Consider the following 13,097-nt stretch of genomic DNA (forward strand, 5'->3'; position numbering starts at 1 on the left):
TCCCGCACAACTAACCAGCAAGTGCACTGGGTCGTCCAAGTAATACCTTGCGTGAGCAAGGGTCGATCCCACGGAGATTGTCGGCTTGAAGCAAGCTATGGTTATCTTGTAATCTTAGTCAGGATATCAGAAATTATCAGGATTGATTGTGAAAAGCAAAAGAACATGAAATAGGTACTTGTTTTGCAGTAATGGAGAATAGGTTGAGGCTTTGGAGATGCTCCATCTTCTAAATCTCTGCTTTCCTACTGTCTTCTTCATCAAACACACAAGGCTCCTTCCATGGCAAGCTGTATGTAGGGTTTCACCGTTGTCAGTGGCTACCTCCCATCCTCTCAGTGAAAACGTTCTTATGCTCTGTCACAGCATGGCTAATCATCTGTCGGTTCGGTCAGGCCGGAATAGAATCCATTGATTCTTTTGCGTCTGTCACTAACGCCCCGCCTGCTAGGAGTTTGAAGCACGTCACAGTCATTCAGTCATTGAATCCTACTCAGAATACCACAGACAAGGTTTAGACCTTCCGGATTCTCTTGAATGCCGCCATCAGTTCTAGCTTATACCACGAAGATTCTGGTTAAGGAATCCAAGAGATATCTACTCAATCTAAAGTAGAACAGGGGTGGTTGTCAGGCACATGTTCATAGTTGAGAATGATGATGAGTGTCACGGATCATCACATTCATCCGGGTTAAGAGCAAGTGATATCTTAGAATGGAAGCAAGCATGATTGAATAAGAAACAGTAGTAATTGCATTAATCCATCAAGACACAGCAGAGCTCCTCACCCCAACCATGGGGTTTAGAGACTCATGCCATGGAAGGTATACAATGAAATGTGTAAAATGTCATGAGGTTCAGATACAATGTCAAAAGATCCTATTAATAGTAGACTAGTAACCTAGGTGTACAGAAATGAGTAAATGACGTAAAAATCCACTTCTGGGTCCACTTAGTGTGTGCTTGGGCTGAGCAGTGAAGCATTTTCGTATAGAGACCTTTTCTGGAGTTAAACGCCAGCTTCATGCCAGTTTGGGCGTTTAACTCCAAGTTTCATGCCAGTTCCAGCGTTAAACGCTGGAATTTCTGAGGCTGATTTGCCACGCCGGTTTGGGCCATCAAATCTTGGGCAAAGTATGGACTATCATATATTGCTGGAAAGCCCAGAATGTCTACTTTCCAACGCCGTTGAGAGCGCGCCAATTGGGCTTCTGTAGCTCCAGAAAATCCACTTCGAGTGCAGGGAGGTCAGAATCCAACAGCATCTGCAGTCCTTTTCAGTCTCTGAATCAGATTTTTGCTCAGAACCTTCAATTTCAGTCAGAAAATACCTGAAATCACAGAAAAACACACAAACTCATAGTAAAGTCCAGAAAAGTGAATTTTAACTAAAAACTACTAAAAATATACTAAAAACTAACTAAAAGATACTAAAAACATACTAAAAACAATGCCAAAAAGGGTACAAATTATCCGCTCATCACCTCTCCGTCACCGGAAAGCTGATCTGGCACAATATCATGACACAGTGGACTACACGTGGCTTGTTAAGTGCTGAATGGGATTGCTAACAGTTACATGACCTGGAGATAGAATTTTATGTCTCAATTTGTCCCCTACGATTGAAATAAATTCCTAGACAATGGCTCAAAACTCCTAAACTGATAATTCATCATCGTCTTCATAGGGATGATTGGGAGCAGCAGTCAAGGTTCAGGGAGCTCAAATAGGTCACGTTCACATGGAACCTGGGCGAGGACCACCATGAATGTCGTATGCATATAACTTGCTCCCTGCATTGTGTCTTCATCTAATCCAACCAACTCATCAGTGTTGTCTCTAATATATGCTACATTACCATCCTCCTTGGTAACAAACCTACCTCCATGATGAAATACTATGGTTATATGATCATCCATCTGCAAAGAAATTTCAAACAAATTTAGACTAATTTTTATGCATACGACATTCATAGGAAACCATCCCAAAAGCACAACTGTCAAATCTTTCCATTACAACATTAATCCTAGACCCACAAACAACTAATATGTCACTCATCAACAAAACTAACTTTGTAGCAAACTAAAAAAAAAGCAGCATCAAACCCTAAGTCCTACATTGCATGTGCACATTAACCACAACAGTTTATTATCAAAATACAGGAAAAATCAGCATCCAAAGTTAAAGAAGTAGAACATAGCGCATTGGTAGCAATGGGTTTTGTAACTAACCTCTGTATGAACTTGTGTTTGTGGTTTCTTCACTCTTGCCAAAACCTCCAAGTTTGCATAGATTTTCAGAATGACTAGAAGGAACTCCTTTGGATTTCACAGCAACACATCAGGAAAAACGAGGAAGCAAAAGAAGAAGAAGAAGAAGAAGAAGAAGAAGAAGAAGAAGAATATGATCGTCGTATTGAGAAGACGAAGAGTTTTAACCACTAAAACAAGTGAAACGACGTAGTTTCAATAGGATTTGGGCACGAAGCCATACACCGTCGTTTTAGTATAGTCCACCGTGTCATGACACTGTACCACATCAGCTTTACGGTGACGAAGATGATAGCAGGGACAAGCCGGAGCCACAATTACAAATTTGGGGGTTCTAATTGAGGCTGATGAAATTGTAGGGGTCATTTTGAGTCTTGAGCCAAATTTCAGGGGCCAAATTGAGATTTAACTCTAGTCTATACTTAAACCTCTGGAGGATGATAAGGTCGAACTTTACTCTAAGATTTGGAGGCTTGAAGCACCCCGAAGAATTCAGAGTTTTTGCTGGTTAGTTACTACGGATGCACTGTTGACGAATGAGTTTCGCTTTAGAAAACATATGACTTTAGATAATTTGTGCAGTTTGTGGATCTTCATTTGAGTCTTTTCTCCATGTTCTATGTAATTGTAAAGTTGCACATAGGATGTGGAAGAACATAAACCGAAGGCTGATCTCAAGTAACTTTTTCACCTTATCTCTAGTCCCTTGATTATTAGTGAATTATCTTCTCAGTCCCACATTAAAGGGATCCTGTGACTCCTCCTTTTGCTAGCACTATGAATTCACCATGGTTTTGTATGAATAATTTTATTTTTGAAAGAGATAAAGTCCTTGATGATGGAAAGATTTGGGAATTAGCTCTCTATTTGGCCAAAGACTATGATTTGGTCCAAATTGAATTGTCTCGGGTAAGGAGGATGGTGGATGACTTCATGAAAAAACATGTATGTTAGCTACTCCTTAAACCCTCAGCTATTAAACTTAATTCAGATGGTTCTGTGATGAAGGATGGGAAGGCAGCATGTAGAAGAATCCTCAGGGATCATGAAGAGAAATTCTTAGCAGCATATATTACCAACTTGGGCACCTGTACAGTGACGTTTGTTGAGCTCTGGAGCATCCTTTAGGGGTGAGATTTGGCATTGAATATGAGTTTCGCTCATGTGGAGATAGAAGTTAACTCAAAAGTAGCTGTGATTATATGTCTTCAAGATTTAATTGATCTTCATTTCTCGGATCCTTTGATCTTGGTCATTAAGAATCATTGCAGCAGATTGGAGAGTTGGAGCCTCCAACATGAGTTTAGAAAAGAGAATTCTTTGATAGACTAGTCTTACATAGGTATGATTTACAATATAGTTGTCATATATTTTCTTTTTATACCTCCTATATTTCTCCTCTTTTCTTTGTAAATTTGGTTAGAATAATATTTTTTAAAATAATGATTGTATAATTTGATTTTTTTTGGCGCTTTTATCCTATTGTTTATAAAAAAAAGATATTTGTAGAGTAACATAAGAAGAGTGAAAATTGGATACCAAACTTAAGAATCTATATTATATAATGATATAGATGTTATAGATGTATATGTAACTAAAATTACCAAGGAATTGCATAATTATGCTTTATTTTTATTATATTTATTTAAAAAATCCCACTTTTTGGTTGTTGAGCATTATTGTTTATTAAGCTAGCTCATTTCACTCATAAGCAATATTTTGAAAATCGATTCGAACCAATCGGTTGGACTAGTCAAATCGAGAATCAGTGAGTGCATCGGTTCGGTTGATATGCATAATCGCTTGCTTCAAAAATTAATGACGAAACACTAAACTGGCTCAGAATCGGCTAATTGAATTAAATCGAGAATTGGCCATTTTTGCCTAATACCCTCTAAATGACGTCATTTTGCTATTTTATAAAAAAAAAAAAGAGTAAAGTACCATTTCTAGCTATAAAAGATTGATTTCATTAGATAAAACTATCCAAATTCTAACAAATTATCCGAAATTCCTAAACTACCTATTTGACCTATCCTATCTCATCCTTAATTCTCAATCCACCACTACCACAATCTCTAACCCTTTATCACTACCACTACCGCAACTGCCACCGTTGCCGCCACCATGACCATTACTACTGCCTCCTCTTTCTTCACCCAGTCCTTCATGCATATATCCACCTTCCCTTAATAAATCAAGAGAAGAGAGAGACAATTTTTCAAATGATTAAACATAATTTTTATTGTTGGCAACATTTGCTTCGTGATCCATTGCCATGTTCGACGAAGCATAGGAAAATCCCTTCAACTTTATTTTACAAACTGGTTGAAAGGACTATTAATTTAATGAGAAAATTTTTGAAAGAACACAAAAGCATATATTCAAAATCTGAATTTGAAACTTTCAGGATTCCTTACTTGAAGAAGCAGAACCAACATTGAAATTGTCAAGGAAAAGAGAAAAAGTGAATTCATGGTATGAATGATGATTAGTGATAGCAGAACTAAGAAAATAGGTGACGAAGGTCTTCCTCCTCTTTTTTTTTTTTTTGTTTAGAAAATGATACAGTAACACCAACACTAACAGTAACACCAATACTAAAAGGACAACAAAACGCACAAGAACAGTTGGTTTATTGGGAAAGGATCTAGAGAATGTGGAACACATTTTTAACGTGGTATTAGTAGTGGTAGTGGTGGTAGCGGCGGTGACGACAACGACGACAACGATAATAGTAGTTGGCATTGAGAATTGGACGATAAAAAAATTTGGATGGTGCTGGTAAAAGTTAAGAGTTAGGATAATGGGGGTAAAGGGTTAAAGGTTGAAAATTTGGAATGTAAGAATTTAGATTACGAGGGATAATTTATGAATTTTGAAAAATTTTAAGACTTGGGTAGTTTTATCGATCCAAACCTATCTTTTATAGGTACGAAGTCAGTTTTATTTTGTTTTTAGTTAGATTTGTTAGCAATCTGAAACTTCATAGGTAAGGCAGAAATGAAAGTTTATTCAAATGAAAAAAAAAAAACAAATCCCCTTAGCTCCTCCTGGTGAGATACTTACTCCCAGACCCAAAAAATCCTAAGCCTCAATCTCTTCTCTCTTCTTCAAGCTATGTTGCTGTCACCGTCCTAGCATCGCCTTCGAATATGCTCTAGTCGCCCTTTGCCATCGCAACTCTTTGAATCGTCTCAGCCACGTCACCTTTGTTCCACTTTCGCTATGTCACTTTTGTTCCGTCGGGCTCTAACTGTCGTCTGTTCCAGTTTCATCACCTGTGTATCCTAGTTTGAGTTCCTCATCTATACTCTGTCTCCCTCATCTGCGTTCGAATTTATGAAATAGTGAAAGGTGATTTATGAGGTTTTTTATGGTTCTAAAAGTCAGACCAGACTGACAATATTAACAATCCAGTTAGACACCGATGGAGAATCATTGAACTGGCCAATCCTGACAGGTTAGAATGGACCGGGAACGGGCTAGTTTGAAAGAAACGGCGTCGTTTTGGCAGAAATACTGAACCATGTAGGGCTGCACAAAGATCGGATCGGATCGGATATAGCCTAAAACTCTATCCGATCCGCACTCCACTCATCGGATCGGATCGGATACGATATCCGCATTTTTTCAGGCCAGATCCGATCCGATCCGCAAGTTCAGATCGGATATCAGGTATATCCGCATAATTTAAAAAAGAACTATTTTAAGATTCTATTTGACTATTTTTACAAAAAAATGCATAAAATTTATTTTTCACCTGTTTAAGCTCATTTACTCCTAAAATATTATCAATAAAAGTTCTCTTCAATAACAAAAAAAATAATAACACAAAATTTAAGTTTAATTATTCTAAGTTGAAGTACAACATAATAAATTAAAAACAAGATATCACAAAATTCATAAAATAACACACTAAAATTCATATCACATTAATGTTTACTTTCTTAAACTTTTATTTATATGAGACGTACGGATATGTGGATTTATAGATATCACTATTAAATTCGCAATCCGATCCTACCATAATACAGATTCAATCTGATGGTTCTACATATCAAATAATACTTACAAAATATAGATCGAATACAGATAATTACCGTAAATATGCAGATATTATCCCATTCATGTGGAGTCCTAAAACCATGCCTCTCACTCTCACTTCACTCCTCTCTCCTCTCTCCTCTCAACCTCAAGCATAACTCTGAATCACAGTCACTCCCCTTCTCGAACCCTAGCATCTCTTAAACCACTGCCGCCGCCCGTCCGTCGAGCCGCTGCCGCCCTCCGTCCGTCGGGCTCGGCCGCTGTCCGTCTGTGTAGCCACTGGTCCCATGAGGAGTAACCCCTGCACTCTTCTTCTGCGAGCTCGGCCCAGCCCTCGTCTTCACCTTCTCGCCGTCGTCTGGTTGGCGTCGTCCGTCAATCAACGGTCTGTCGGCGTCGTCTTCGAAGGTCAGTGGCTCAGTGCTCGCTTGTTCTTCACTTGTTCAGTTGTTCTTTTTTTTTATTTTTTATGCTCTCTTTCTGTGATTAGCTCTAGTCTGTAATTAGCTCTGGTCTCTGATTACCTCTGGTTTTGTGTGTTGTGATTTTATTGATTAGTGAATGTCTTGTGATTAGCTTTGGTTCTTCATTGATTATTGGTTCTTTACTGATTAGTGATTAGCTCTGATTCTTTACTGATTTTATGTGTTGGGTTATACTGTTTTGTTTTGTGATTTAAATTTAATTGTACTTAGATTGTGATTATTGAAATTTGGATGATCATTGAATGTTTTCTGCGTTTAACTTTTTATTGAATGATTATTTGATTATTGATTAGCTCTGGCTGTGTTGCTGTTCTGTATGTTGTGATATTTTTGCGTATGATGTGCTGGCTGTTCTGTATATTGTGATTTTTTTGCGTAGTGATCTGCTGCTGTGTTGTGTTTAACTGTTTTGGTGACTTAATTGTGTTTAGATGGTGATTGTCTTGACGAATTATTGATTTCAGATATGGATTACCTCAATTGTGTTCTTCCCAATTTCAAGCCTCTTTAGATGCAAGTCATTAATAGATAGATCTTCATGGAAATCAATTTTAAATTTCCAGATTAAAGGGCTCTTGGTTATGGCTGTATAGCTCTGGTTTAATGCTACTTGAACATGGGACTTATGTTCAAATGGAAAACGTAAGAGTTGACTGCTAAACTGTATTCCAGGTTTTTCTTGAAGTGTGTTATAACAAAAATAGTTGTAGCAACTTTTCTACTTGTAAGGAATGGTGATATGATTAGGAAAATTTGCAAGTTTTACATGATATATCAGCTAAAGAGTAGATAAAAGTGATGCAAACATGACGAGAGTAAAGTTGATCACATTGCATTTCCTTTTTAGGGTTGTGTTTATAATTTATTTATTATTTTATTATAAAATGATTTTTTCGGTTGAACCGGTTGGATCAGTGAACCAGTGACTAGAACGGCTCGATGACCGAACCAGTTCTCAGAACCTTGGTTTTTCCCTTCAATGATCACTGTTTTAGATCTCTTTGTTCTTGAGATTTGGTTTTATTTCTGGTTGGGACGGGTGATGTGAATCTTTTACTTGGAAGTTGGTTTTTGGTGCTTTCCTTTTCAAGTTGCTTGCTGCTTCAATTTGAGGGAATTGTGAATTTTGTTTTAAGCTGTGATTGAAGGTTCCTTCGTTTGGGTGTTATTCACTTTCCCAGTGATAGTAGCTACCACTATGTGTATGGAAGCTTAGCCTTTGATTCTTTGAGGATACACGTATCAAGTTATTCTCACTTTGTTGCTGTGTTTTAGTTGTTCCTATTGGTGGTGTTGTGATGTTACTGTGTTTTAATTGTTCTTGTTGTTATTGTGATTTTTAGTTCATGTTCGTGTTCTTGTTTTATTATAATTTGCTATAACTTTTTAATTGTTTCTGTCTTATAATTTGCTATAATTTGTTGCCTTCTTGGGTTGCTGTGTTATAAACTTATAATTGTTCTTGTCCTTGTATAATTTGTGTCTGATTGATAACTTATATTTGTTTTAGTTATAAACGATAGTATCAATTAAAAAACATTTGTTATAAATTTTGTTATTTGACTTTTGAATTTGTACTTGAATGAGTTTATAACATTTTGTTTGATGTAATACTTTTTAATTTAGATGACATTTTAAGGTTTACATTAAATTATGATTATGTTTTTTGGATTTATTTATATATTTTATTACTATTTTATTATGAAACGATTATTTCGGTTGAATTACGGTCAAACCAATAAATCAGTAAATCAGTAGTTAGAACGGTTCGATGACCGATTTGGTTTTCAGAACCTTGCTCATAAGCCTCACTCACTTTATAAGTTTCTATCTCTAATACCCACTGTCCGCGTCAGCACCCACGCCAGCTAGTTTCGGCGCCGCTGCTGTGCTGTCGCTGCCACTGCTCTGCTCTCACCTTCACTGCCTCTGTTCTCCCCACGCAATTTCCCCCAATGCCTTGCTCTCCTTCTCTTCCTATCCCGTTACTTGCGTGCTCTTTGTTCTCGTCTCCCTGGCCGCTTTACTTTCGCTGCCACTACTGTTTATTACATCTATTTATACTGCCACTCTGTTTATTAACTTTGTGAGTTTATTACATTATTTATTTGTTTATTTATGGCTCTCTTTATAATATGTGCCTCCTTGGGATTGAAACTGAATCCATCTATGAAAATGAACATAAATTTTGCCGATTATGGTTTTGGTCTGATTGAAGCTTTAAACTAATTTAGGATTATCATTGAAATTTGAATATTTTAGTATAAGATTGAAAGATTATTTGCTAATTTATGTTTTTGGCTGTGTGATAGGAAGATAGTATTGCCATATGCTCTCAGAATGGATATATGAATTTATTTAGGTGACGTGCACCACCTGGTTGATAGAATGCTTCGCCTAGTGCTTCTGAGAGTTAGGACTGGCACTCGCAGCCGCAACCTTACACCTTCCTTCACCTCCCTTCATGTGATTCCCAGGTGCTTCTGCACCCATGAAAAGAAGTCTTCTCTGGATTTTACTCGAATTGAAGTGCAGCACCTCCCAAGGGTGCTGATTATAGGACGTCCCAACGTAGGAAAGTCTGCATTGTTTAACCGTTTGATTCGGAGGAGGGAGGCTCTGGTATACAATACCCCGGAGGACCATGTCACACGTGACATCCGAGAGGGACTTGCCAAGTTGGGTGACCTTCGCTTCAGAGTGTTGGACTCTGCAGGCCTTGAAGCCCAAGCATGTTCCGGCACCATCCTCCACCGAACTGCTTCCATTACTGCTAATGTCTTGCACAACTCTCACTTGGCTCTCTTCATCACTGATGCAAGAGCTGGACTTCATCCTCTTGATCTGGAGGTTGCCAAGTGGCTCCGCAGGCATGCTCCTCAAATCAAACCCATCGTTGCCATGAATAAATCCGAATCACTCTTTGATTCTGATGGCTCGCTAGCCTCTGCTGCCAATGAATTGTACCGGTTAGGATTCGGGGATCCTATTGCTATATCTGCCGAGACTGGCCTTGGTATGCCGGACCTTTATCACTGTCTTAGACCTCTGCTCCACCAACATATGCTTCGTCTCCTCAATGGTAACTCAATGCTAATCTCGCTGCATTGCATTCCATCATTGTTTGTTGCCATCTAATTTTGCATTCATGCTTGTTAATATAGACCTAGATGACAGTGATCACGACAATAGCTGCATTGGGGATGGTAGCACCCCTGAGATTGAAGAAAGTAAGCTTCCATTGCAGTTGGCAATTGTAGGGCGCCCAAACGTTGGGAAATCAACCTTACTCAATACGTTGTTACAAGAAGATCGTGTTCTTGTGGGTCCTGAAGCTGGTCTCACAAGAGACTCAATCAGGACAGAGTTTGAATTTCAAGGAAGAACAATTTATCTGGTACGTTCCCTAGATACTTGGTTATGGACTTATGTTAGGACTATCAATAGAATTGAAGATCAATAACAGAGAAAAGCAGGATGTTGGTTGTAATATATTGCCTGGCCTTCATGATAAAATCATTCCCAACTTGCAATAATTTCAATTTTCTTTTCATATATTTTCTTGGTACATCAGTTATATGTTTAATCATTGAACATAACAGAATCTGTAAGCTGGAATGAGTATAAATTGTCAGCATTGGTACCTATATTTTGACAAAAGATGGTTGATAGTCAGGCTGACATGGTTTGCCTTAGGGGTAATAAATAGCTCCTAAGTGAACGTCTAGTATTGTAAAAATGTTTGAATTTTGTCTTGGTTTTCTGCCATTCAGGTTGATACTGCTGGGTGGTTGCACAGGACAAAACAGGAGAAAGGAGCAGCATCCTTGAGCATTATGCAATCAAGAAAGAGTCTACTCCGAGCTCATATAATTGCTTTGGTGCTAGATGCAGAAGAGGTATGGTGTACATATTGCACATTTTGAACAACTGCATTTTTTCATAAACCCTATTGTTGTAATTTACTTCATTTGCTTCTGTTCAGTGTTCACAAACCAGAAGTTTAAGCTAAAAAGACATTTTTGTGATTGAGAACTAGGGAGTCTTATTTTTCTTAGTTGTCTCATGTCTGTATATCAGATTGTAAATGCTAGGCGAAGTATGACGCATGCTGAAGTGGTTATAGCCCGAAGGGCAGTGGAAGAGGGGCGCGGCTTGGTTGTGATTGTGAACAAGATGGACCTTCTGAGAGGCAAAGACAAAACATCATCCTATAAGAAGGTTATGGAGGCTGTTCTTCAAGAAATTCAAACAGTTATACCCCAGGTTTGTCTTTTTGACAAAGCTTGACATCAATTCTAGATTGTTGTGTTTGACATCAGGCTTTGAAGTGTTCTAGATGTCAGAATTAGGTATTTGGACATGATGCTATAATTGGCAATGATTTCCAAACAGAAGAAAATTGAGGATGAACACTGAACAATAAACAAGACTTGTCCTCTGTTCTGTGATTCAGCATTGATTTTTGGCAATTGTCAACAGATAACAGGAATCCCAGTCGTATTCATTTCAGCTCTGGAGGGAAGGGGCCGGACTGCTGTCTTGAACCGGGTCATTGACACATACGAAAAATGGTGTTCAAGATTACCTACCGCTCGCCTTAACCGTTGGTTGCAAAAGGCAATAAACTTCATCTAAAATCACTTGAATCTGGCAGTAATTTTCTTTTTCTTACTTTGGTTCTCCTCTCTCGTTTGTTGATCAGGTTATGAGTCGGCATTCATGGAAAGACCAGGCAGCACAGCCAAAGATAAAGTATTTCACTCAGGTCAAGGCTCGGCCACCTACGTTTGTTGCGTTTGTGCGTGGGAAGACTCAGCTCTCAGACACAGACATCAGGTTCTTAACAAAATCCTTGAAGGAAGATTTCGATTTGGGTGGAATTCCCATAAGAATCATGCAACGTTCCGTCGCTAAGAAAGATGCAACTGGTAGTAGTAGTAGTAGTAGCAGCAGCAGCAAGAGTAGCCATCCGGTTTCTAGAGCTGAAAGGGTGGTGTCTGACAAGAGAAGCGTCTTAGTTGAATGACAATTTTGACTTTGAATGGAAGGATGGTAGCAACACCTCATTCTCCAAGAAATTTCAACATTGCGGTAAGAATGTAGAGTTATTTAACATGTAATGCTATAATTAGTAGTTACTCTCCCTTCTGAGCTGCACTCTCTGCTGCAGTTGGAGCCTTGGATGGTCTTGCTTGGGCAGTTGGGCTCTCTTTTCTTTTTGCTTGCCTGTTTTTTATTTTCTCTCTATTTTTTTATAAATTTATTTAACTTGGGTAACTCCAAAAAAAAGGTAAAATATACTTTTTGTCCTTAAAAGCTTTGCAAGAATTTTAAAAATACTTCTAAGTTTTATTTTGTTTTCATTTTGTCCTACAAGTTTTCGATTTGTATCAAATATACCCCTGACGGCTAATTTTTCAAAAAATTTAGGACCAAACAATTTTATAGGAACAACTTTCAACACAAGTAAATCGAACATAATTATCATGCATTGTTGTTGGAATGGTCTTAAATTTTTTGAAAATTTAGCTGTCGGAGATATATTTGATGCAAATCGAAAACTTTTAGGACAAAATTGAAACAAAATAAAACTTAGGGGTATTTTTGAAACTTTTGCCAAATTTTACGGATCAAAAAAATATACTTTACCCAAAAAAAAGATGCCACATTGTGTATATATTTATATTACATGAATAATGAATTATATTTTGATGATGCTCATGTTGTTGGGTATCTTTTTTGGATTATTTTTTGAACAAAAATATTAGAAAAATTTTTGTTGGAGAAATTTGAAAAATATTAGAAAAGATTGGAAGAAATTGTGGGCTGATTTTTTTTATATGAAAATCATTATGGTGTTATGTAATGAAATGGACGTGTAGCAGGTTGCGTTTGTCAGATGGGTTTATTCAAATTTTTTTGGACAGCGAAAAACGCAAGTTGCATTTCATTGTGCGGAATTGGGGCCATGAATGGCATACGTTCCCATGCCCAAACAAAAGACAGAATCAGTTGCCCATCCATTTTTTTTACAATTGTACTGTGATGCACGACACAATGATCTGTATAGATGTGCTAGACTAGCTGTCCCCCAACTGTACACTGGAACCGATGAAAATCTCAAAGTAGAGACAAAATCTTCGAGTTTAAAGATGTGGTAGACATATATGGAAACACCACTGTATCAAGCACGCAGAAAATGTGCGCCCTGATGTACCGCTCAATAGACTTTTGTGTGTCACTCGGTTCAGTGTCTCTGCATCGTCGAACCCATGCAAGATTTATCTTG

General features: G+C 37.8%; 1 protein-coding gene across 2 annotated transcripts; it reads left to right on the forward strand.

The window, feature by feature from the left end:
• Positions 1-6,459: 6,459 nt before the first annotated feature.
• LOC130951657 (uncharacterized) lies at positions 6,460-12,555 on the forward strand. Of its 2 annotated transcripts, XR_009074059.1 has the most exons (8): positions 6,460-6,728; positions 9,118-9,887; positions 9,970-10,202; positions 10,579-10,704; positions 10,886-11,071; positions 11,288-11,425; positions 11,511-11,899; positions 11,979-12,555. XR_009074059.1 is itself a non-coding variant. In XM_057880352.1 (7 exons), the coding sequence occupies exons 2-7, from the start codon at positions 9,194-9,196 to the stop codon at positions 11,832-11,834; spliced, it is 1,701 nt and encodes a 566-aa protein (XP_057736335.1). In that variant the 5' UTR covers positions 6,460-6,728; positions 9,118-9,193; the 3' UTR covers positions 11,835-12,555. The 2 variants fall into 2 exon arrangements, 1 of the variants encoding a protein (XP_057736335.1); XM_057880352.1 differs by having other exon boundaries at positions 11,511-12,555.
• Positions 12,556-13,097: the final 542 nt, after the last annotated feature.

This window comes from Arachis stenosperma, chromosome 9, assembly GCF_014773155.1.
Source record: "Arachis stenosperma cultivar V10309 chromosome 9, arast.V10309.gnm1.PFL2, whole genome shotgun sequence".
Taxonomy (NCBI): domain Eukaryota; kingdom Viridiplantae; phylum Streptophyta; class Magnoliopsida; order Fabales; family Fabaceae; genus Arachis; species Arachis stenosperma.